Source organism: Trichechus manatus, unplaced genomic scaffold (assembly GCF_000243295.1).
Source record: "Trichechus manatus latirostris isolate Lorelei unplaced genomic scaffold, TriManLat1.0 scaffold00004, whole genome shotgun sequence".
Classification (NCBI taxonomy): domain Eukaryota; kingdom Metazoa; phylum Chordata; class Mammalia; order Sirenia; family Trichechidae; genus Trichechus; species Trichechus manatus.
In genome coordinates this window covers 11,732,145-11,757,620 of record NW_004443940.1, presented here as the reverse complement: position 1 = coordinate 11,757,620, position 25,476 = coordinate 11,732,145, and the positions used below count along the sequence as shown (strand labels likewise).

Below are 25,476 nucleotides of genomic sequence, written 5' to 3'. Positions count from 1 at the left end.
AGAGCCAGGAATTCAACACATATTTTAGGGGGACACAATTTAACCCACCACACAGGGTGATATGATCTAGATTAGAAGGAGGTAAACTTTTATTGGGTTGCTCAGGAAAGGCTTCTTTAAGGAGATGACATGGAATGGAGGCCTCAATGATGAGAAAGACACAGCCAGATGATGAACCAGAAGAAGGGAGGTCAAGGCAGAGGGTAACTGTGAAGATCCCGGGGAAGGGAACTGACACAGAATGTTCTAGAAGGATCAAGGGGCCTGCATGGCTGGAGCTTCGAGGGTGGAGGGGAGGTAGATAGGGGCAGATCATGTAGTGCTCAGAGGCCATAGTAAGGCATTGAAGAGAGAGTGACATGAGACGATAGACATTTTACAGAAGCCACTTGGGCTGCCTTCTGGAGAATGGACTGTGGAGGGCAAGAGTAGATCAGTTAGGTGCTACTGACACAGAGGAGGGTAGAGGTGGACTGATCTGAGATGTGCTCTATTTTGGAGATAGAACTTCCGTGGGTTGCTCATGGGTTACATGCCCAGGGTGAGGGAAAGGGAAGTGATTTGGGTTGGGACAAATGGGTGAGTGGTGATACCATTTACTGAGTTAAGAAGGCTGGGGAGGAGCAGAATTGTGGGAGAGTAATCACGAGGGTGATTCCTGAGACGGACCTGAAGCTTCCCTGGAGGAGGAAGGACAAGATCAGCGGGCGTCAAGCCTATCTCTCACTTAGTTTGTCCCGTGTTTTCCTGAGCCATAGGAATAAATCCCTTAGGGACTCTCGGATCCATGGGGCGAGGGGAATGCTGGCAGGCAGCTCTTCTCACTCCCACCTTTTCAGCTCCAGCACCTGCCTCCAGAGTTTGCAAGGCCAGTAGCACATTAAAATCACCTGCAGAGCTTTAAAAACAAAAACCCAACATATATATGCATATAGGCAGGCAGGCAGGCGGGCAGGCGGGTGCAAGCCTAGGCCCCACCCTCTAGAAATTCTGATGTAATGAGTGTGGGATGGGGACTGGGCATTGGGATTTAGAAAAAAGTCCCCAAGTAATTCCAGTGTGCAGCCAGGGTGGAGAATCCCCGACCCGGCCCAAAAGTGCCCCCAAAATGGGCATGCCAGGGCCCAGGCCCTGCTCCACCTGTATCCGTTTTCTCTCTCCCCTTCCAGGCCCACCCTCACAGGAGACTCCCAAGCCCAGAGCCAGCCCACGCCACTATCCCTGAGCTCCACCCAGAGCTGAACAAAGGACAGGATGTGTGGAAGACCAACTTGTAAAAGTCCCTCTTTCCCCATCGCATCACACCCCCTGCTGCTGCCACCCCCTTGTACCCAGCTGCCCTCTGTTTGCTTGGGGTGTGCTAGTGCCGCCTCCCCACTAGGCCATCAGGTTCCTGACGGCAGGAACCACGACTTCTGTGTCTGCCCTGTCTCCCTAGTTCTGAGCTAAGAGCCGAGAAAGAAAGCAATAAATAATCATAACTCACATTTAGCACAGGTTAGACATGACGCCGAGCCCTTTACATGGACTTTTTAAATTAATCCCCACAATGGCTTAAATATTCTCTTCCCCATTTTAGAGATGAGGAGACTGAGGCTCAGGGGTTCCTGGGAGGTGGTGCCTGGCCTGAGGTCCTAAGAGGGGCAAGTGCTAGTCAAGTAAAGAGGTCAGGAGGCGTTCTTGCAAGGGAAAAGGATGCCACCGCCTGCAGATCCAGGGTTCCCGAGGATTTGGTGAGATGGTATCTCTGAGTGATTGAATTCCAAGGGTGACAAACATAGAAGTGTTTTTCTTCTTTCCAAAAAAAAAAATGTTCTTGAGTCTTCCTTTCCCACCCCTTACCAATGTCACCCCTTCGAGTGTCACTGTGACTAAATTGTCACCGCCTCCTGCTGCTCCCCCTTACCCTGCCACATTTCTCCAAAGCGGTGCCCTCAGAGCGCATTCCTTGGACCAATGCCAGCCCACAAACTCTTACACATTAATGAAAAATTAGGGACAAAAATGGAGAGGATTTCAAAATGTATAAAGCAATTTTTCTAATAATGCATTTTAATTGTACTTTACAACAGATTGGAAACTTTAAAAAGTGGTCCCTCACCACAAATACATTGAGAAACACTGCTGAAAGCACTTACCGCCACCTGACGGTATACGCGTTTGCTTTTATTTGTTGTTTATTGTCTGTCTCCCCCACTACACTCTCTGTCCTCTCCATACTCATAGGACTTGCTCTGTTTTGCTAACTGCTGATCCCTGAAGGCTAGAATGGTGCCTGGCACATAGTAAGCACTCAATACACATTTGTTGAATGAATGAGTGAATCAATCAATCAATCTCAAGTAGATCCCAGAAATTGCTGGACACTGTTGGTTATTGAAACTCAATTTAATCCCGTCTAAAACACCAAACTCACGTGCGTTTTCAATCTTATCTTCTCTTTTCCCCTTTCCTGCTCAGAACAGGCCTGACCCCCGGCTAGACGGTGGGGGGTTTGCAAGGGCAAGGACCATGTGCACTCTCTAACACCTTCCATTGCAGCCTCCAGAGGGCGGTGTGATCTCCCTGAGCCACCTGCTCACCACCACCATCAACTACCTTCTCCAGGGTAGGGGGCAGGGTGGTGGCGTTAGGGAGGCAGAGATCTTTTTAAATAACCGGGCCCCTTCTGGGGAGAGGCTAGGGGGGGGCCAGGCTTGGCTCTTCTGGAGACCTTTGCTGGAGGAGTGGTTGCTCGCATAGGTGGCCACGGTTTCCATTGGCGCTGTTCAGCATTGCCCCAGGCAGCGTACCTCTGCTGATGATCCTCACCCAGGCAACCCTCCAGCTCCTGCCTCCTCCTCACACCTCTGCATGTGAAGGAGCCACAGACCTTGTGGACTCTTACGTCCTCCGAAAGCTAGAGGGAAGCAAGGAGGCCTGCACAGCCTTTCTTTCAGGCCCTCCATTCCATGTTCCTGCTGGCACAGTTGGCTCGGCCAGCAGCCAGCCCCCTGCGATCTCCAGGCGAGAGGCAGAGCCAGCGTCTGTGCCCCTGGGGACGCAGGTCTGCGTGTTCCAATGGTGGCACCAGTGACATGGACCTGTAGATGTATGGCTTGACATGTGTTCTAGCTGGAGAGTGAATAGTGGTCTCTCCTTGCAGGCACGTCCAGTCCCTACAATGGTTCTTTCAGCACCCCACACTTGCCTTCTGTGGGGGAAGCACCCCCATCAGAGAGGGGAGGAACCCCTGTCACCGTCAACACCGCACTGGGGGCTGACCAGCAAGCTCCCCTCCCAGCCTCCCTTTTCTCATGGGAACCGGGAAAGGGGTTGGAGTTCTAGGTGGTGGATGGTGCTAGCAGGGCTAGTGTGGCCTCAGGCCCTGAGGAAGGTCTCTGCTTTGTTCTTGGTGGCCCTCTTTAGGAGGTACTTGGGTCCTCTTTGTCCCTAGCTTTGAGTGTGTGGCCATTGGAAGTCCCCTCAATGTCCTGCTACATCCTGTTACACTTGGTATCACGTTAAGAAACTTGAGCTTTAAAGGTGATGGGGCAGGAGGGGGTTGCTAAAGTTCGAACAGAGGGGTGGCAAGATCCCACTGGGTTAGAGAGAGCTCACTCCGCAGGTGGGGTTGAGGGAATGGGGAAGAGAGGCCATGATTGGAGGTAGAGATGTTCCTGTCCTCAGACTGGCAACTGGTTTCCCATGGAGGGAAGACTGCAGCACCAAGGGGCCACGCCCACCAGGAGCCTGTGCCCCACCTCCTGGACAATGCCCCAGGTACCCAGGTTCCAGAATTCCCTGCCAAGTGCCCCAGAGTCCACTTCAAGCACCTGTCCAGGTTAGTCCTCCCAAGGGCAAACCATACAGCCATTATTCAGATCCCGAGGCCCAAGAAAGGCGGGTGAGACGGTTTGCAGAGTGTGAACAGAGCCTGGACATGCAGGGTAAGGTGCCCATCAGTGTAAGCAAGGTCCTCACAGTGTGGCCAGAACCAGGGCGTGCCAGGAACCAGAAGTGCCCATGTTTCCTCTTGCCCTCAGCCCTGTGGATGTTAGGGTTGGACCTGCAGCAGAGAGACCTTTTGAGTAGTGAGCTTTTAAAACCACTAGTGTCTGAGTCCACTCATCCCCATTCTGAGCTGACCGGTTGAGGATTAGGAGTGAGTTAGCAGTTAAGCTCCCCCGGTGGTTCTCATGGGTGGATGGCCAGGGTTGGGAGCCACTGCTCAAGAGCTGACCAGGTGGGAGACGTCACAGGAGAAGAGCAGGGTCTGCACTGGGAAGTGGGAGTGTGCAGGAGGCCCAAAGGGGAGGGAGGTTCTGGTAGTCCCCCAGGTTTCTGCTTGGGTGGATGGAGGTGCCCGTGATGAAAGGGGCATCCAGGAGAGGCCCCTGGCCAGAGGAGGAGATCTGAGCTGGGTTTGTGCCTGTGGAGTTTCAGGTGTCTTTGAGACATCTATGGGGAGATGTCCAACAGGTAGATACATGGCCTGGAACTCAGTTCAGAGGCTTGGGCCTGAGGTAGAGCTGGGAATTGCACCACATAATGGTGGCTGAAGCCGTGAACTTGGCTAAGAGCAGAGAGTGTGTGGCGTAGGGTGTGTGGGCCAAGGTGGAACTGGCATCAGCCACCTGCCAATCCATTCCTACATCCATCCTAGGCCAGAGCCAGCTTAGCAGAGGAGGGGGGATTCACAATTAGGGGGCCCAGGGTCCCTAATCAGTTCACCCAGAGCAGGCTGGTTGTGGGAGGACCTTAATGACAATCTATTGCTCTTCCTCCCCTCTCCCTCCACCCTTGCTCCATCATTCCCCACTCCCCTGTCCTCCACCTCCTCCCTTGCCCCATGCTCTTCCTCTCCTGTCTCCTCCACCTGCCCCTACTTTCCTTCACCCACTCCTTCCCTCTGCTCTGGCCTCCACCCCTTTTCTTCCTTGCTTTCTCCCCTGCCTGGCCCCTCTCCCCTTCCTCCTGACCACCCCTTGCCCACCCTCTGCCCCAAGGTAAAGGTCTGGTTCCAGAACCGCCGCACCAAGCAGAAGAAAGACCAGAGCAGAGACTTGGAGAAGCGGGCGTCCTCCTCAGCCTCTGAGGCCTTCGCCACCTCCAACATCCTGCACCTGCTGGAGCAGGGCCGCCTGCTCTCCGTGCCCAGGGCCCCAGGCCTCCTGGCGCTGACCCCCAGCCTGCCAGGCCTGCCTCCTGGCCACCGGGGCACCTCCTTGGGTGACCCCAGGAACTCCTCCCCGTGCCTCAATCAGCTGACCATGGCCTCGAAGTCCCCCCCACTGCTGCCCCCTCCGCCGCCCCTCTGCTTTTCTGCGGCCCCCACTCCTGGACCTGCCAGCTGGGTACGAACTGGGCTTCTCAGCCTTAGAGCCCTACAGCCAGCTAGAACGGAAAGTAGGCAGCCCCAGCAGCAAGAAAGCTAACACTTAAGCCTACCACCCTATGTGACACTGAGTCCCCGCACACAGCACCACCCTGGCCTCCCCTCCCGTGCCCCAGCAGTTGCTCCCTCCAGCTCAGAGACTCTGGACCAAATGGCCTTGGTCCTGCAGCTTGTGTGTGTGAATGCAGTGTATGTGTGTGTGTCTCTCACTGAAATAAAAGGAAAAATGGTGACAAGAAGGGAAACAGAGCCCCCACCGCATCACCACTCACCGTCAGCCCCCTCTGTCCCTCTCTCAGTGGTGAGAAAAATGGGCTGAGTCAGTGGAGCTTGACTGAGAGAGAGCAGAAACTGAGCACCATGCTCACAGTTGGAGGGGAACTGGGGTGCCCACGTGTGTGGGTGGACAGGCACCTGACCACCCCTCCTCCAAATTGTAGCCCACCCAAGCATCCCAAGGCCACCATACCAAAATCGGTGCTTTCTTTGGTTAAGCACTGCCCTTTGCAAGCTCCTCTTTCAAACATAAAAATCCTTGGGAGGGGGAAATGGTAAGTCCTTCAAAGGAGTGACAATGAAAGGTAAGACCAGAATCCAGAGAGGGAGAGAGGATGTCAAAGGTGAACCCAGGCAAGACCCCACGTGCTTTCAAGGATCTGCCCATCACAAACACCACAGGTGGAACACTTCTTTTTTCCTTTTTAATTATTTTGCTCAAGTAAGACAGTTTCATTTAACTTTTTTATTTTTAAAATAGTTACAGAATCATGAGAAGCCTCCAAATATGGTACAGAGAGGTTCTGTGTGACCCTCACCCAGTTTCCTTCAATGGTTACATCTACTATAGTACAATACCCAAACCAGCAAACCAACATTGGTACTGTGTGTGTATGGGTGTGTGTGTGTGTGCGTGTGTGTGTGTGTGTGTGTGTGTGTGTGTGTGTTCCACGTCATTTTATCACATGAGTAGACTCTGGTAGCCATCCCAGCAGTCAGGATATGGAACTGTTCGGTTACCGCAAAGATCTCCTCGAGCTACCCTTTGTAGTCACACTGTCCTTCCTGCCCCCACAAGACAGTTCTCTGGAAGAATGAGAGTTTGAGAGGGGCTGGAGGCTGCAATGGGCTCCTCAGGACAGAGGGCGTGTGTGGGATTTCCACTGTGTGGGGACAAAGATAAGCAGTCTGCTGTGGGAAACAAAGTCGCTGCTACCCTGAGCTACCCCAAATGGGGTGCTGGGAGGCAGGGATCCTCAGAAAACTGCATGTCTACGCTTCCCTCTGTTCAGTGGTATAGTTTTGGGAGGTGCTTAGAAGTACCAGGAAATCCTGGATGTGAAATGAGGTGTGGGATTGCCCAGGGCAGACCTGGTGGGCCGGTCCGGGCACCCAGCTTCACCCTACCTTGCCCCCAACAGATCCATGCCACATCCGTGGGCCCAGGGGAGAGAACAGTTCCTTCAGCCAGCCAGAAATAAGGAGGGTTCCTGAGAAGCAGTGGCCCAAGTATGGACATAGCCAGATTGTGCGCGCGCGCGCGTGTGTGTGTGTGTGTGTGTGTGTGTGTGTGTGTGTATGGTGAAAATATACACAACAAAATATTGGCCAAGTCAATGATTTCTACACATATAATTCAGTGACATTGATGATTACCTTCTGATAGCTCAATTTTTAACTCTAAATATTTAGACATACATGGACCTCCATTTGTACTCTCAGCCCTGGGCCTGCTGATGTCAGCGGCAGGCCTACTGGAGGTGAAATGTAAGATGAGACAGGGTCCTAAGATCAGATGGAGGGAGACCAGCCCTGGCTCTCAGGGGGCTCTCAACATTATGAGATAGAAAGGCTTAAGGAGAACCAAATCGGCTGGGGCTGGGGAAGACCGAGGGCACCAGCATTCCAGAGCTGAGCTTGTAGGGAAGAGCCCAGCACTAGAGCACCAGCTTTCCTGTTTACAGTAAACACAGGGAAGGGGAGGAGTGGCCTGGGGCAGGCTAGGCGGCTCTCTCCAGCTCCAGCTGGGCCTGGACTTTTAGAGCAGCGGCCAGGCGGTAAGCTCAAGCACTCGGCTCCCAGCCTGCCCACTGTGCCATGGCCACGAAGGTAGACAGCAGGCCCGGGGCCCTCCCTGGCAGTGGCTGTGACCTGGGCACCACCCGAGAGCACATGCAGGCGGTCACCCGCAACTACATCACCCACCCCCGTGTCAGTGAGTACCACCTCCCAGCTGGAGGGAGGTTGAGGTGGAAAGCTGGGGTGGGCTGCCAGGCCCCAGGCAATGTTTCTTGGCTTCAGGAAAGGAGAACCCAAGGCTTGAGACCCAGGGGCTCTAAGTCTCCCAGTGCAGTGGGAAGGATTTGGTGGGCCACCTGTGCAGGTGGAGGAATGGAGGTCTGGGGACTTTCCCCAGCCCAGGCTACCCTGGAGGGGAGGCACATCTCTGAACTTACCCTGCTCCTGCACTAAGACCACAAGTCCAGCCCTGCTTTCTTCCAAAGCTAGGGAGGGATCTCCTAACTGCCCCTGAGTGTATGTGTGTGTGTGCATCAGGAACACTGAGCATGAGGAAATGCGTGATGATACACACTTGGGGCTCTGTGTGTACAACCTAGAGTATGTGTGTGTTCTCCAGATGAGGAAATAGGTGACACTGTGTCATATCGATGGGCATGTGTTGGGTGTGCGTTCTGGGGGAAGGTGTATAAGTGGGTGAAGGCATGTGTCTGGGGGAGTGTGTGCTCTCACTGGCACTTCGGTGAAGGTATGTGGGAATGTGTGTGTGATCAGCGAGAGGAAATGTGTGATCGTGCGTGCATGATTGCACACCCAGGGTGAGGGTGAGTGTGTGCTTCACTTGGGGCCATGAACCTGATGTAAGTCACATGCTCGCGAGAGTACACGTGATGTGTGGTCAGGTGATGTCACACAGCTGTGTGTGGGAATATGTGTGTACAGCTAGCTGAGTGAGGGCGAGTGCCTGGTGTCCATGTGTAAGTGTGTGTGTGCCCACGGATGCTGGAGGGGATCTTTGTGGGTTTCAGAGGGGCAGCCCTGTTGTGACTAGTGTGCCTGCAGGCTCTCAGTACACCAAAGACAGGACTCCTATTGGGAGTCCATCTCTGCCCTCCTCCCTCAGTCTAGCTTTCTACTCTAGGACTGTAAGTACTTCTGGACAGGAGAACTTTGTGTAGGGACAAAAAGAGCCTGGGAGGAGAGCTGAGGGACTGGAGGGCCGGGGACAAGGGCAGCTGGGCAGAGAACTGGGCAAGGTCCACAAGACCAAAGGGCATCCTTCCCCGGCCCCATCTCTCCTTGTCAAGGTCACTCTCCCAGACCTGGTGCATTCTCAGATTCTCAACAGCCCAGCTCGCTGGGTAAACCGGTCTGGCCAGCCCCAGCTAAGCAGAGCCAGAAGCTGCTAACAGGGTGTGTGGTGGGGGAAGTGGGCCTAGCACAGGCCACCCGTCCCTCCTTCCCTCCCTCCCTGTTTAGCTACCTGGTCCAATAGGGAAGGTGGAGTGAACTGAGTGGCAGCTGGGAGCTAGGTCTGCAATGGGGGGCCAATACCCACAGAGAACAGAGCAAGAGAAGAGTGGGCCAGCCCCATGGAAGTAGAGCTGGGTGGGGGTGGGGGGCACTCCCTAGGCCCAAGGCAGGTGCTGAGGGTGGAGCTATATTCCAGCTAAGAACTGTGAGTGGGGTGGAGCCATGTTTATCAAGGAAGCCCTCCCCACAGGGATGGGAGAGTGGGAGGTACAGGCTTTCCCCCAGGCCAAAGCTGAGGTCACCATGGCCCAGACATGCAGTGACTGGGCCTCCTTTGGAGGCCCTGGGAGGTGCAAATGATTAACTTGCTCAGCTGCTAACTGATAGTTTGGAAGTTGGCGTCCACCCAGAGGCACCTCAGAAGAAAGGCCTGGCAATATACTTCCAAAAAATCAGCCATTGAAAACCCTATGGAGTACAGTTCTACTCTGACATACATGGGGTCTCCATGTGTTGGAATTAACTCAACAGCTTTTTTGGTTTGGGACTCCCTTTGGGTCCACAGAAGGATCCCTGGTGGCACAATGCTTGAGAGCTTGGCTGCTAACCAAAAGGTCAGCAATCTGCTTCCATAAAGATTACAACCTTGGAAATCCTATGGGGCAGTTCTACTCTGTCCTATAGGGTCTCTAGGAGTTGGAATCGACTTGATGGCAATGGGTTTGATTTTTGGGTCCGCAGCCAAGTCCTGGAGTCCTGAGCTGAGTGTCTGTGTGCTGGCCCACCCCTCCAGACTCCTCCCCCATCACCTGTCCCTGGGGGACAGGAATTGGGAGCAAGATGTGGAATCTGGACCTATATGCTCTGCTTTCCTTCTTCCTGGAATGGGCACTCCCAGGGATCCTGTAGAGCACAAACTTACCCTACAGCCCTCTCTCCCCGACAGGCCTCCTCCTCCAGTCAGGAACTCCCAGGCCTAGAGCAGCCTCCAGCCAGTTCTCTCCCAGCCAGCCCTGTTTATAGTCAACAAGCCGGGAAAACACTTTGAAAGTTTTGACCAAGCTAGAACCGGTGCCCTTGTGTTTGCATCTCTCCTGCAATGGAGGCTTCATGTGGCCCCTCCCTAGGTGAATGTGTCCAAACCCAACAACTGACAAAGGTTGGTGCAGAGAGCTTTGCTCCCTGACTGTGTTAAAGATGGTACTGCAATGACCAAGGCCACCACCTTTGCTTTGGCTGCACCCTGTGGGTCCTTACAAGGTATATGCAGAGGCCCAGCCCCAGCCCAGCCCTGACACCCTCCCACTCCCAGGGGCAGGCTCCAGATTCCTCGGTGTGCTTCTGCACCTGCAGCTTTCTACCTTTCCCCTCCAGCCCCCCTCCCCCAGGTGACTGAGGAGTTTTCTCCTTGGGAGGCAGAGAGGGCGCAGGACCAGGGAGGGTTTGAGGACTCCCAGGAGCTGGAGGCAGGACTCTTACTGGGAGTCCATCTCTGCCCTCCTCCTTTAGTCTGGCCTTCTACTGTAGGACTCTAAGCACTTCTAGGCAGGAGAACTTTGTGTAGGGGTAGAAAAGAGCCTGGGAGGAGAGCTGGAGGACGGGAGGGCTGGGACAGGGACAGCTGGCTCCAGGCCCCAGGGCTCATTCAGCCATAGGTGGGGTGAGTTCAGGCCACTTTAAGAAGGCTCCTTGGTAGAGGTGGATTAAACAGGCATTAAGGGTGACTTCACTGTAGTGGCTGAAGAAGGGGATTGGCCAGGAAGGAGGGGCAGGGTAGAGTCAGAAAGGATGTGGGTGACTCATCCTGGGAAAGAAGGAATCTTTTTAAATTTTTAAAAATTATATTCATCATGTTGTTCAACCCTGACTGATATTCATTTTTCAAAATTTTTCTTTTTGCCCCCTATGGAGATAGAGTTGTTCCCTAAAGGCTTTGGATCCTAGTTGGGGGGGAGGTGGCATGGAGCTATATCTGATCTCCTGGGGCAGAAGATGCAAGGCTAGGCGTTGGGACACAGCATGGGCAAAGGTGTGGAAGAAAGGGCTGGCTGCCTGGTTGAGGGATGGAGCCAAGTCAGGTCACCCAGGGACTGAGTGCCAAACCTCTGCCCCCCTTGGTTTCCTCAGCTGAAAGAAGAGGTAGGTTAGGCTGAGAGTGTTCCAACCAGCTGGGCCTGGGGCTGATTCTAAGAAGCCCCGACTTCCAGCCACTGCCCTCCCTCCCCTAATCCCTCCAGAAGGGATGGGGAGGAGGTGCAGACCTGCTGCCCCGGGCTTGCCCTCATCCTGGCCTCACAGCATGGGTGCTGGTCTCAGCCCTCTCCCAGGATGCTGCAGGTGTGGCTGGGCTGGCCCTAATTAGTGCGCTGCTCTGGAGTACCCGCTGAGCCTTTGACAGGGAGGGCCTGTGGGGAGGGGGGCAGTGAGGGGGCTCCACCAAGCCTGCAGCCCCTCCGAAGTGTCAGCGAGGACAATGGGGAGGAGGTGGGCAGGGCAGCTGGAGGGAGTGTCTGCAAAGTCTCAAGAGGGCCCACTGAGGGAGTGCCCTCAGAGGTCTTCTGTCTGGTTCAGGCCCCTGGCTCCATATATCCCCTTTGTCTCTCCAGGGTGGAGGGGCTGGGCTAGTGGCCATAATCTGGGCCTCAGTTTGCCACTTCACACAATGGATACGATCAAGGTTGGAATGGGTACAACAAAAGACCCGGCTTCCAGTCAAGGACGCCTTGGTTGCTCAGCTACCACAGTGGCTGTGTCCAAACTGGACATCCTCTAGGAAGAGATGGTGTCTAGTCTGATGGAGGAGGTGCAGAGCCCCAGTCTGGGAGGATAGACACAACTCCTGTCATTGAGAAACAGACAAGCTGTGAGGTGGAATTTCAGTGGGGAGAGGTCTGGTGGGCTGCAGTGGTCAGTCAAGGGCAAGGCTTTGAAGGATGTGACCAGTCCCATGCTGAAACAGACACAGCCCCACCAGTGCATGATGCTTCATGATGGCTCCAGGCTGTGGAGCTGTTCCTTCATCCTGCAGCTATTCATGAAGCCCCCTAGTGCCACACCGTGCCTTCTAGAAGCTTGGGAAGGCAGCTTACAAATGAGGCTAGTGCAAAGAGACGGGAGACCTGACTCTGGTCACCTGCGTTGCCTTGGCTGGGGAAGGTATTAACCTCGTACCCTGGCTCCCAGTGTAAGATTGAGAAGCCGGCAGCCAGCCTTGCTCTGCGCTGCGACCAGCACTTTGCCCCTGGCTCCTCCCAGACCAGACCCGCCTCCTGGGGGCAGTGCGAAGTGGGGGCGGGGCGAGGGATCACCTCCGCTCTTTGGGCCCACCACCACCATTCCCAGCTCAGCGCCCTACTCCTCAGGCGCCCCACCCCCCATGGTAGAGTTGTTGGATGTCAGGGCTAATGGGGATTTATTGTGACAGCAGCTGTGAAATGGGGTAGGAGGCTGTGAAGGAAGGGAGGAAGTTGAAAGACTTGTCCCCTGGGTGGAATTGGAAACGATCCCCTGGGGCTTTCTAGGCTTCTGTCTCCTCCCCCACCCCACCCTCTCCTCTCCCACCTGGCCCACCCACCCTGCATCTTTTCACCCCGAGTTCACTGCTTTCTTCCCCATCTCAGCCCGTATGGCTGGCCTGGCATTTTCTCTAGGGGCCAGCAAGGCTCCTGCCCTTCCTGGGGTCCCAGTGCCCATTCCTCTGCTCTTGCAACCTGATTTCCTCTGTGTTTCTCCTCTCCTCCTTCCTTCTGCCCCCACCATGCAGTTCTACTTCTGTCAAAAATACCATGTGGGCAGGAAAGGAGTGTGTGGCTGGTGGGTGATTTTTTTTTCCTTGATGGAGGAGGATGATGCCGGAGACTCTGCCTCCTACCCGCCCTCATGGGGGTCTTCCTATGCCCACAACCGCTCTGCATCCTCTCTCTCACCCCTTCCACACACTGTCTTCACCAGAAGGAGGACTGAAGCTAGCAGTGCAGCCCCTCAGGCTGGACAAATGCAAGACCCTCATTTGATTTGGGGTTCTGATGTGTGAGATATGGGAATGAGCTGATGGAACCTGTTAATGCCTCCCATAATTCATCCAACAAATATTTACTGAGTGCTTACCATATGCTATTCTAAGAGGTCTTTCTTCCAAGGCACCTCTGGGTGAGCTTGAATTTCCAACGCTCCAAGAGTATTAACTGTTTGCACCACCCAATGCTTCCAAAACTCAGCCATTGAAAATCCTAAGGCGCACAGTGCTACTCAGACATGCATGGGGTTACCATGAGTCAGTATCAACTGGATGGCAACCTGTTTATTCTAAGAGGCGGTGATTCAGTAATGAACACTACAGAGGACACCCCCGCTCTCACGGAGCTGGTATTTCTTCCTGCACCCGGGAAGTCAGCCTGTGCACGCCAGCCACGCAGCTCTTCTTTCTGTGCCCAAAGGCAGTGAGTTCTTTCTCACCTCTGAGCCTCCTCACTTCTGCCAAATGCTCCCGTTCCCCAGCTCATGGGCAGGCTGGATAATTCCTGTTTGAGCTTGGAGCCTCAGTTCAAATGGTTCTTCTTGCAAGGACGCACATTGTACCCCATCTACTCCTCTGCTCACTCATCCTATTCTTGCTGCTTGTAGCACATACCACGGTTTGTAATTATATTATTTTATCTTTATCCCCTCTTTGAGATTTTAGGCTCCATGTCTCATTTGCCACTTTTATTTACCTTAAAAGAAAAGTTGTTATCAAGTAGACTCCAGATCTTGGCGACCCCTTGTGTGTCGAAGTAGAACTGAGCTCCATAGGGTTTTCAATGGCTGATATTTTGGAAGTAGATCTGCCAGACCTTTCTTTTTTATATAAAATGTCTTCACTTTGTTGTTGTTGAGAATATACACAGCAAAACATAGGCCTTTCTTTCAAAGTGCTTCTGGGTGTACTCAAACCTCCAATCTTGCAGTTAACAGCGGGTAGTGTTAACCATTTGCACCCCTCAGGGACTCTTTATTTGCCTAGCCTGGTACCTAATAAGTTCCCAGAAATATACTTGAAGAAAGGAAGAGAGGAGGGAAGGAAGGAAAGCATATCTACGGAGAAAGCGTGAGAAGTGAAGAACACAGGTTGAGCCTTGAGGTCCTCCAGCATCTGAAGGTCTTACAGAGGTGGACAAGTCTTCAGAGTAGACTGAGGAGGAGCCAGAGAGGTGGAGGAAGAGTGAGAAGTCCCAAGTGCTACAAGGGGAGAGTGCACCCAGGCTCTGGTTCAATGTGCCAGGTGCCTCTGGATTTAGCAATCTGGAGGCCAGTGGAGGTCTAGAGAGGAAGCCGGATTGGAGAGGGCGAGGAGTGAGTGGAAGATGGGGAAGGTGAGTGCAATTGGAGACCATGCTTACGAGAAGCTGGACAGTGAAGAAAAAACAAAGTTGCCATTGGGTCGATTCTGACTTATAGCGACCCTATAGGACAGAATAGAACTGCCCCATAGGGCTTCCAAGGAGTGGCTGGTGGATTCAAACTGCTGACCTTTTGGTCAGCAGTTCAGCTCTTAATCATTGCCACCAGGGAGGATGGGCAGTGAAGGAGAGGAGAGAAATCAGGCAGGAGCTGGAGACAGATTAGGGCTGAGGGAGTGTTTCTTAAGATCAGATACCTGTGGTTGCTTGATGGGAAGACTACAAAGTGAGGGAGGTGCTGGCAATTACCCATGGAGGAGAGTCTCTAGGGCCTGGCTCCAGGGCAGAGAGGAGGGACTGGCCTAAGTTGTGAGGTGGGACACCTCCTCCATCTGAATAAGGAAGAAAGAGGAGAGAGGGTGGCTCAGAGGTAAGTGGCTCTGTAGGCTTGAGAGCAGGTCTGTAGGCTTGAGAGCAGGAAGTTGAAGGAGTTCCCTGCTCTGAGCCAAAGCACAAGGACTTATCTTCTTGTGCTCATCCAAGTACCCCTGAGTTCTCCAAACAATCCTTACTCTTGGAAGATCCTTGCAAAGATCCTTACAAGAATCATCTTGCCCAGTCAGTGTTCCTTGTACACATCAGGTGAAAGGGACTCAGATCAGACAAAAATAAGGAGTGTGACCATTGACTCCTAGACTGGGAAGGGTGTGGATTAAGAGCTTTTAGTTTCCCTCTGGCCTGGGGTGGATTGAGGCCAGGTTTGCCTGGAAGCATGCATGGAAGTGAGCTGAGAGGCAGTATGGACTGTTGGGAAGCTTCCTGTACTTGAGCCGCAGGGTGAGGGTTCCAGCCCCTGCTCCATCACAGACATCCTCAAAAAAACCCAAACCTATTGCTGTTGAGTTGATCCTGACTCATAGTGACCCTATAGGACAGAGTAGAACTGCCCCATAGGTTTCCAAGGAGCGGCTGGTGGATTCAAACTCCCAATCTTTTGGTTGGCAGCCGAGCTGTTAACAATGCGCCACCATATGACCCCAAAAACAAACAAACAAACAAAAAAAAACTGACTCATGGTGACCCCATGTGTTACAGAATAGAACTGCTCCATAAGGTTTTCTTGGTTGTAATCTTTATGGAAGCTGATCACCAGGCCTTTCTTCTGTGGGCTGTGGCATCACTGGGTGGGTTTGAACTGCCAACCTTTAGGTTAATAGTTAAGCACAAACTGTTTGCACCACCCAGGGACCTTGTATGACCCTGGGCAAGGCTCTTCACCCTTCTAGGCCCCATTTTCCTCCAGGGTGAAAAGGGTTGGACTACTCCTCTCTGAGGTCCTTGCAGCTTGTGAGTGACCCAGCGACCTCACAGGTATCCCACCCATCTCCCCTTGACAATTCCTTCATCTCAGCTGTCTCATTGGTGCCTCACAAGAACCCTGAGGAAGGGCTGTGGTGTCCCAGAGTTATGGGGGAGGAACTGTCCCAGGGTCTGTCAGCTAGAGCCTAGCAGAACCAAAACTCAGCTTCCTGTCTGCCAGCCCATGGCTTCTTCCATCAGAGTCCCAACACTGGAGTTAGGAAATGTTCTTGCTATCTAACCTAATCCCTCCCCTGTAACCTGTGCTCCTTCCCTATTTGCAGGTCTCTCCAGCTCTAGGTCTGTGAGACCTTCTGCTTCCTTCTTCCTGTAGCTCCTTCCCCTCCCTGCATGAGCACCCGGTGAGCCTGGGGCCCAGAAAGCTCAGCATTTAGGAAATCTGGGACCCTCCCTTGTGGCAGGGAATGGTGAGAGCAGGGCCCCTGCCATCCCTGTCCCCACACAGTGCTCATTGAGTGTGGGGTGAGTGAGGGAAACACGGTCCTGGTGAGGAGCAGGGAGGGCAGTTCCTGGCCACAGCTGGGGGCCAGAAGCTTTTCAAATGTTGTGAGTCAGAGAGAAGGGAGAGGGTACAGTGGGGGTTAAGCAGCATTAAGACCAGAAAGGCCACTGCATGGCTAGGGGGGTTGGTGCTCTGAGGAGGCCTCTGCGCTTGCTGGCCCTCCCCAGCCTCCTGCAGGTGTCCAGGGCAGTGGGGTCCCTGCAGGCAAGGGCATGACCCTTACAGCAATGGTGACTGGCCCTGTCACAGCTAATGACCCTGATGGCCCAGGCTAGGGAGGAGGCAGGAGGCATACAGGGCAGAAAGGTAGGACGTCTCTGTGTTTGTGTGTGTGTGTGTGTGTGCGCGTGTGTGTGTGTGTGTGTGTGTGTGTGTATCCTGGGAGGGGAGGAGAGAGGGTCTGTGTGTCTGGGTGTGAGATGGGGCCAGGCAGACCCTCACCCACCCTGCCATTCCCACAGCCTACAAGACCGTGTGCAGTGTCAACGGGCCACTGGTGGTGCTGGACCAGGTCAAGGTAAGACCTTTCTGCCTCATCTTCCTCTGGGAGAGATTTCCCACCAAGGCCAAATCCCAGGGCTCCCCTTCCCCTCCACAGGACTTCTCCCAAACTGCCCTTTCCCTAAATAGCCCCCGTGGCCTGCCCTGCTCTTTCTAACCCCCGTCACCCCCACATTCTCCTTCCCCAACTGTCTCCCACCATCTAAGTCTTCCCCTTCTGCCTTCTCAGTGGGGCATAGAAACCCTTCTGAGGCCCATCTTTGGGTGTTGGGAAGGCTGATTCTACCACTAATGGGCTGGGGATCCTGGGCCTATTGGGCCTTCTTTTCTTCAGCAGTGGAAAGGTTGTGTCTAACTCCCTCCTAAGGCTGAACTCTTCCCACCCACAACTCTCACAAGGTCTTCTATCAAAGAAGGCTGAAGGGGAAGAGGAGAAGGAGCAGATCAACACCAGTTAACGTTTCTCCAGAGCTTGATGGCTTTCAAAGGGCTTTGTAAGGTCTCAGCCTTGGTGCCAGCCACATGGGTGGGAGGTGAAGCGGCCTTCACAGAAGGGGATGAGGTATGGGGTTATGGTGTACCCTCTGGGGAACTATAGGAGCCTGGTAGACACTGACAGCATTTTGAGTCCTGGGATTCAGGATTCTTGAGTCATAAAGGTATGGGACCACCCTGCTGGCCTCCCCCCACCAACCTGTTCCAGCCCCTCAACCTCCTACCCCTGTTGTCTTAGTCATCTAGTGCTGCTATAACAGAAATACCACAAATGGGTGGCTTTAACAGACAGAAGTTTATTTTCTCACAGTTTAGGAGGCTAGAATTCTGAATTCAGGGTGCTGGCTCTAGGGGAAGGCTTTCTCTCTCTGTTGGCTCTGGAGAAATGTCCTTGTCTCTTTTTGAGCTTCTGCTCCTGGGTGATCTTCATGTGGCTTGGCATCTCTCTTCCCCCATCTCTGCTTCTTGCTTGCTTGTTTAATCTCTTTTGTATCTTAAAAGAGATTGACTCAAGATACACCCTACTAATTCTGTCTCATTAAGCTAACAAAGACAGCCCATTCCCAAATGATATTATAACCACAGGCATACAGGTTAGGATTTACAATACCTAATTTTGGGGGATCCATAACACCCACCCAGCTAGGCAAACTGGGAACCTGGGTGCCCTCCTGACTCCTGTCTTCCTGGACGCCACATGTCCCAGTGCCTCCACCTTACAAAACCCTTTCTGTAAGGGTTCCTACACTTCCCACTCTCATCTCATTGCCCCTCTCCCCACGTAGAAATCCAGCCTGTGGCTGCTTAGAGCTGCCATTTGATGTCTCTGGGCCTTTGCACGAACTTTCCCCTCTGCCTCCGGGCCTACTCATCCCTCCTCCCATCGCTCTGACTCGTCCCTGGAGCTGAGAGAGAGGTCACCTTCTTCTGCAACCCCCCAGGCCTCTGGGCAGTGAGCATCTCCCTCCTCGGGACTTCCTCAGCATCCTATACAGACGAGTCTGGTGGGCAGCGTCCACCCAGGCATTTGGTCACCACCTGGCCACACATTACCCTCATCCCACTGTGCCCTCCTATCAGGCATGGGCAGTGTTTCATTATTCCTCAGCCCCTTGTGCCGCAAGCACGTAGCACTTTTACCGTACACCAGCCCATAGTAGGAACTCGGTACACGTCTGTTCAGAGGAAGGTGAATAAATGAATGAGGTGAATGAATGAATAAATGTTCACATAATTAGACCTGTCAAGACCCGAGCCAACTATATGAAAGAAATCAGACCCACTCACTGCTGGAAATCAGGTCCCAAATTCACAGGCCATTGCTATTTCAGTCACCAGTGTCTGGGCTGCCCCGTGAGGAAGTGTGGCCAAGTAGTCACACATGTGTGCACTGGAGTCAGACAGGCTGACTCAGACTTCTTGGGTTTCCATCCCAGCTCCATCCTGCCCTTTCGACTGAGCTACCTGCGTGTCCTGGGCAAGTTAGTCAATCCAAGATCAGCAGCACCTGGGAACTTGTAAGAAATACAAATTCTTGGTCTGACTGAGACTGGAGGAACCCTCAAAGACATGGACCCCAGACGCTCTGTTAACCCAGAACTAAAACCATTCCTGAAGCCAACTCTTCAGACAGATTAGACTGGACTATAAAACATAAAATAATACTCATGAAGAGTGTGCTTCTTAGTTCAAGCAGATACACGAGATTAAATGGGCGGCTCCTGTCCGGAGGCAGGATGAGAAGGCAGAAAGGGACAGGAGCTGGTTGGATGGACACAGGGAACCCGGGGTGGAAAGGGGGAGTGTGCTGTCACATTATAGGGATCGCAACTAGTGTCACATAACAATATGTATATGAATTTTTGTATGAGAAATTAACTTTTGCTATAAAACTTTCACCTAAAGCACAAAAAAAACAGATTCTTGGGCCCCACCCTAGACTGATGGACTCAGACTCTGCGGGGGGGGCGGTGCCCAGCCCTCCAGGTGACCTCATGCTCCCTGCAGCTTGAGAATCATCAGCCTAGGATGGCAAACCCCAGTTTCCTCATTTATTAAATGGTAATGGGGCTGTTGTGAGAACCAAATCAGATAAGTATACAGTGAAACCTGTGAGAGCCGAAACTCGACGGGGCTGCCTTGTTTTTCCAGGTCTCGCAAGTTTTCCACCTTTGACAGGGTGCAGCTTTACCACTTTTCTATTGCTCATTTTAGTGGAAAATACTTGGGTTTTCCTTCTCTGACAGGTTTCAGCCTTACACAGGTTCTGGCTTTTGCAGGTTTTACTGTATTATTCTTCTTCCTTGAGAATAGTTATCAGTAGCTCTGCCTGGAATGTAGAAATGCTAATATGCTGATTAAAGTCAGTGCCTTCTTGTGCTCCCCTCACCCTCCCCACCACACTTCCCTACCTCACCTACCAGTCTATACAGGCCCCAGTGAGGTACGATTCGGCCGGGGTCCGGAGGTCGGTTCTTGTCCCAGCTTTGGCCCTGCTCTGTTACTTTGAGTGAATCAGTATTTATGCATGCCTCCGTTTTGGCTGCACTAGGAAACTGGAGGTCCCCGGACCTATGGTTTTGTGATTATTAGATACACCTGTAACTCTTGCAAAGCTGAATTATTGGGTGGTGGAGGCACCTGGAGAACTCTGGGCTTGTAGAGGGAAAGAAAGAAATCAGTAGTTTATAGTCTCATAAGTTCAGGAAATAGAGAAGGTACCTCTCCGCATCCCTCTCCACTGCCCCGCAACCGTTACTTGGGCAAAACGCCACATTTCTGTCTCTACAGCGCCACCTTCTGCCCTCCTTGAATTATGCTTCCTGCTCCCGTCCTTTGCAAATGGAACAATTAACAGGACGAGGGAGAATTTTGCATATATCAGAGGTTCTTAATCTGGAGAATAAGGTCCTTAAAATTGCATGCGAACCTCTGAAAGTATGTTTTTTTGTGGAGAGAGTGTCCAGTTTCATCTGCTTTTCCAGGGTCTGTGACCCAGAAAAGGCTAAACTCCTGATTTGTAGAGAGTGTAAAACCAACTCCCTAGATGGTTAAACATCCACACCCCCAGCTGTGATCTCACAAAGGCACAACTCCTCTACGTGCTAGTGGGGCCAGACCACTCTGGGGGGCTCGGTTTTCAGTTCTGGGGAACACAGATAAGTGGATGAACTGGAATAGATCCAGGGGAAGTCCACTGATGAGAACTGGGGGTTGGGAGTACAAGCAAGGTCTAAAAGCAAGGCGAGTGGGGATGGGGAAGTTTTGCCCAAAAAAAGGGAAGAATCAGGAAGTGCCCAGAAAGAGCTTCAAATCTGTGAGGGGACTCCAAGCTAGCAGAGGAGACAGAGCTGTCCTGTGTCATGCCAGATGGCAGCACCAGGACCAGTGGGCAAAAGTCACCACAAAGGCAGGTTCCTGTTGATATCACACACAGAGCTTCCAACAAGTGAGGTGTGTGAGGATGGATTAGGTAGCAATATCTCCCCTGCCACACACGCACACTCACACACAGGTCACTGCAAGCGTTGAAGAGAAGACTGAGTTACTGACATCTGTCTGGGATAGTGCAGACAGATTTCACTAGAGCAGTGGTTCTCAAAATTGAGCGTGCATCAGAGTCATCTGGAGGGCTTGTTACAACCCAGATGGCTGCCCCCCCACCCCATAGTTTCTGATTCAGCAGGTCTAGGTGGGCCTGAGAATTTGCATTTCTAACAAGTTCTCAGGCAATGCTGATGTTGCTAGTCCGGGGACCACACTTTGAGAACCACTGCACTAGAAGCTCTTCCAGCTCCTATATTCTGGGATTCAGATCCGTCCTGCCAAATGTCTTTGGCTGCACCCAAACTCTTAAACAAAAAAGAAGTTTCAAAAGAAGGTGCATCAGCTCTGAAGACAATTTCCAAAGAGGAGTTCCAGACTGCCCTGGGCATTGTCAGAAGGAGAGGCTTTGAAGGCCAGTACTCTCTTCTGTAAGTCCTGCCAGGATGGCTAACAACTTCCCAGTCCTCCATGTACCTGACCCCTTGCTGGTTGAAAACTCAGTTGAATCTCCAACAGAGGGAATAAATTGCACTGAACTCTTCCCACTCCCTGAAATCTTCTTAGTAACCAACAGTGAGAGTTGATAGAATGAGACTTGTTCAGTGTGTGCCTGGCAAATGGGACTCTTTTGAGTATAAGCTCATTGCACACTGGAATTCTTGCCCTGGAGTCCCTGGGTGATGCAAAACGGTGAAGCACCCAGCTACTAACCAAAAGGTTGGTGGTTCAGATCCACCCAGAGGCACCTCGGAAGAAAGGCTACTGATCTACTTTTGAAAGATCACAGCCATTGAAAACTATGGAGCCACTGGTTTGTTGCTGTTTTTACCCACTCCTCTAACTGGCTCTGATCCCTACTCCCAGAACCCTGACAACCAACCTACACACACGCGCAGAGAGAGCCTGCCATTCTCTTCCTAAAGGATTCCAGACTCTACAGCCCCATTGCTTGCCCATGCCCCAGTGTGATCATCTAAACAGTTCTTCCTCATGTCTGACTAACTTCTCTGCCTTTTAAAGTTTCTTTTTCTCTGATTTCATCTTTCAGAGACACACCAGCTCCTCTCCACTCTTTCTCCCCCACCCTTTCTCACTCATGTCTCTTTTTTAAAAAAGTTACCATCGAGTTGCTTCTAACTCATGGCAACCCCATGTGTATCAGAGTAGAACTGCGGTCCATAGGTTTTCAAAGGCTGATTTTTTAGAAATAGATCACCAGACCTTTCTTCCGAGAAGCCTCGGGGAGACTCGAACTGCCAACCTTTTGATTAGAAGTCAAGCATTAGCCATTTGCACCACCCAGGGGCTCCCTCACCTACATACCAAAAACCCACCAAACCTATTGCTGTCGAGTAGACTCCAATACATAGCTACCCTATAGGACAGAGCAGAACTGCCCCATAGGGTTTCCAAGGCTGTAAATCTTTACGGAGGCAGACTGCCGCATCCTTCTCCCGAGGAGTGGCTGGTTTCAGTTAGCAGCTGAGCATTTTAATCACTGCTCCACCAGGGCTCCTCATCTACATAAGCCCACATAAACCTACATAAAAAGTATCACTTTTTATGTCCCTGCTACCTGGTTTGTATTGGGTCTGTTGTCTGATTTCTTTTGAGCCCACTCTGTCCTGGGCTCTGTCCAGCAATTTTCCTCCTGAGGCTAGCAGCCCACCATCACCTCCACAGACAAACAAATGAGGCCTGAGAGACACAGGACCACACAGAGTGGAAGAGGAAAGAGTCAGGACTTTTATTTCACTGGCTTCCCGGGCTCTTGCTGTCTCTGCTCGTGGGCGCCCTCTCGTGGTTGAGAACCCAAAGACATCTGGGCGTTAAGCAGCGCTGCAGACCTCAGACCTTCTTGGATAAGCCTCCTTCCTCCCCACCTGCAAAGGCCCCCACTCTGCAGGACCTGAGGAGTGGTTTCGGGAAAGTAGGGTCGCTTTCCTGGCATCCTCTTCACAAGACAAGGAAGGACCCAAGCCAGCGTTTCCCTCAGTAACTGTCAGAGCTGTAAACCCACCTGTCACAGGTTTGACCCCAGCAAAGGTCCCCTGGGAGAGTGGTACCTCCAGGTTTTGCCACTGTAAATTTATTCTTATTCCCTTTTCATTTATACATATTTTGTGGGCAGACACTTTGAGACTATGTAAATATCCCATTCCTTATCCAACTTTCACCTACTGGTTTCAGAACCCATTGATATTTCTTGCCTGAATTGTTTTTCTGATCGTGGCTTTTTAATTAAATCATTTTTTCTAAATTTATTACTTGGCATTCTACTGTAAGAAAAGGCTTTCTCTTCATCTCATTCATTTATTTTAAAATGTATATCATCTTAGACTCATAGATTCCTATTTTATTCTAAGGGATATTATTGATTACTATCATTGCTATTCTGATGCTCAAATTGTTTCAGACTTGGCCAGTGTGAGCCCCTTCAAGCTGCTTCTGTGTCCTTTAGACCCGTCCCATCATTCTTAAGTGCTTTCTTACTTTCTGGTATAAGATATTCCAGGATCATCTTACCCTTTCCCTGCCTCAGCCCTGGAATCAGACATTTTTCTGAGGAGCCCTGGTTCCTTTTAGTAGAGAACGGTAAATAGAAACCAAGACTTGGATGCTAGGTGTGCTCATTACTACTGGGGGTGTCACTGCTCCCAGGCCGTCTTTGTGGACAGAGCTAGGAAATGTATGTACATACATACATATACACACATGCATTCACTTCTATATTTATTTATGCTTAAATATAGAAGTATAGCCATACATTTTGAAAACCATGGGTTCACACTGATACCCCCGATTCCAGTCCAACAGCATAGCATTCATTTTAGCTTATTTCCTTTCCATATTTGTAACTCTTTTTGCTGACAATAAGGATCTCCCATTATCCTCAATATATTACTTGTTCCTCCTCTATGTAACTAACTACAAGTGGGCTGCTTTGCTTCTCAACCACCTTCCTTCCTCAGGCTTGCTTTATGGCTTTTTAACTAGATTATTCAGGGAGAGAGGCAGGCATTTTTATTGTTTTAGCTTTATATTAAATTTTTTATATGCATAGAATGTATTTGTGTTTATGGTGTAGGTATCTTCTAAGTAGATACCCAGTTATGTTAGCACCATTTGTATCTTTTTCCCCTGTGGATTAATATGCCACCTTTGTCCTGTAATAGTTCCATAACATCAGGGATCTCTCTCTGGACTCTCTGTCCCACTGATCTATTTGTGTAAGCCTTAATATCTGATATGGCAATTCGTTCATCCTTGATCTTTTCCATAACTATTTTTGGCTATTCTCAGACATACTCATTTTAAGAGCATTTTATCAAGTCCCCCAAAAAATAATAATCCATTGGGAATGCATTTAATTTATAAAAGATTCATATTTTTATGATAGTAAGTAATCCTGTCTTGGAAGATGGTATTCTCCAGTTTGTCCAGGGCTTGTTTTATATCCTTCAATAGGATTTTAATTGTTTTCTTGTAGCTTTCTTGTTAAATTTATTTCTAGATATTTTATGAATTTTGGCTCTATTGTGAATGGGATGCCTTTCTCCCATTTCCTCTTCTAAATAGTTGTCAGAGTTAAAAAAAGAGAGAGACTGACTTCGTACATTTATCTTGTATCTACCCAAATCTCTTATCGTTCCTGGTAGTTTCTGTTTTTCTTTTTGTTTGTTTGGTTTTTTGTTTTTTTTTTAAACCAGAGCTTCTTGAGATTTTTCTGAATATATAATATCATCTGCATATAAAGAGAATTTTGTCTCTTTTCCCATCAGCATACGTTAATTTTGCTTTTATTTCAGAACTATTTTAAATTTTTAAAAAGTTGCAAAAATAGTACAAGAAACAGCCATTTGTTAATATTTCATCCCATTTGTTCCATCATTTGCTCTGTATGTGTGTGTATAATTTTTTTCCTGAGCCATTTGAGGGTAAGGTATCCCTAAATACTCCAGTGCATATTTTCTTACATAACCACAGTAGTGTTATCAACTTCAGAAATTTACACTGACAACAATATTTTTATTTAATCTATCATCCATATTCCAGCTTTATCAGTTGACCTAATAGCGTTTTTCATAGCATTTTTTTTTCCCTCCTGTATAGGATCTAGCCTAGAGACAGGTATTGAACTTAGGTGTCATGTCTGTTTAGCCTCCTACAACGTGGAGAATTTTCACAAACTTTCTTAGACATTTCTGAAGAATACAGTCCCCTCCCCACCTTCTTTTTTAAAAATAGAACATTCTTCACTTAAGTTTACTGATGTACTTCTAAGTTTCTTTTGTTTGTTTTTTTGTTTGTTTTATGTTTTATTATATAATCTGAAACCTCCAAATCAACATTAAATAATAGCAGTGATACAGGCATCTCTGTTCCTGATTTTAATGAAAATGGCTTCAGCATTTCATCATTTAGAAGAATGTTGATGTTGGTTTTGTAAATAGTGTTCAAGTAATTGCCTTCCATTCTTGTTTTACATAAAATTGTATTAAAAGCAGCCGCTGGATTTTATCAAAGGCCTTTGTGGCTTCTATTTATATAGTCCTATGGGTTGTTTGCCCCCCTTTATTTATTTATTTTATTGTACTTCAGGTGAAGGTTTACAGAACAAATGGTTTCTCGCGAAACACTAGTACACATATTGTTTTATGACATTGGTTAACAACCCCACAACATGTCAACCCTCTCCCTTCTTGACCTTTGTTTTTTGGTGAAAATACACATAGCCAAAGATACACCATTTCAAAAATTTCTACATGCACAGTTCAGTGACATCGACTACACTCTTCTAATTGTGC

At 50.6% G+C, this 25,476-nt stretch overlaps 2 protein-coding genes across 2 annotated transcripts in view; both read left to right on the top strand.

Moving 5' to 3' along the window:
- VAX2 (ventral anterior homeobox 2) overlaps positions 1 to 5,423 on the top strand; it is a 38,070-nt gene extending 32,647 nt beyond the window's left edge. Inside the window, exon 3 of the mRNA XM_004369230.2 lies at positions 4,989 to 5,423. Within this exon, the coding sequence (XP_004369287.2) occupies positions 4,989 to 5,417 (429 nt within the window). The 3' untranslated portion in view covers positions 5,418 to 5,423. The remainder of the gene's footprint in view (positions 1 to 4,988) is intronic.
- Positions 5,424 to 7,381: 1,958 nt separating this feature from the next.
- The window catches only part of ATP6V1B1 (ATPase H+ transporting V1 subunit B1), a 32,093-nt gene continuing 13,998 nt past the window's right edge, over positions 7,382 to 25,476 (top strand). Inside the window, exons 1-2 of the mRNA XM_004369229.2 lie at positions 7,382 to 7,589; positions 16,588 to 16,643. Of these exons, the coding sequence (XP_004369286.1) occupies positions 7,472 to 7,589; positions 16,588 to 16,643 (174 nt within the window). The 5' untranslated portion in view covers positions 7,382 to 7,471. The remainder of the gene's footprint in view (positions 7,590 to 16,587; positions 16,644 to 25,476) is intronic.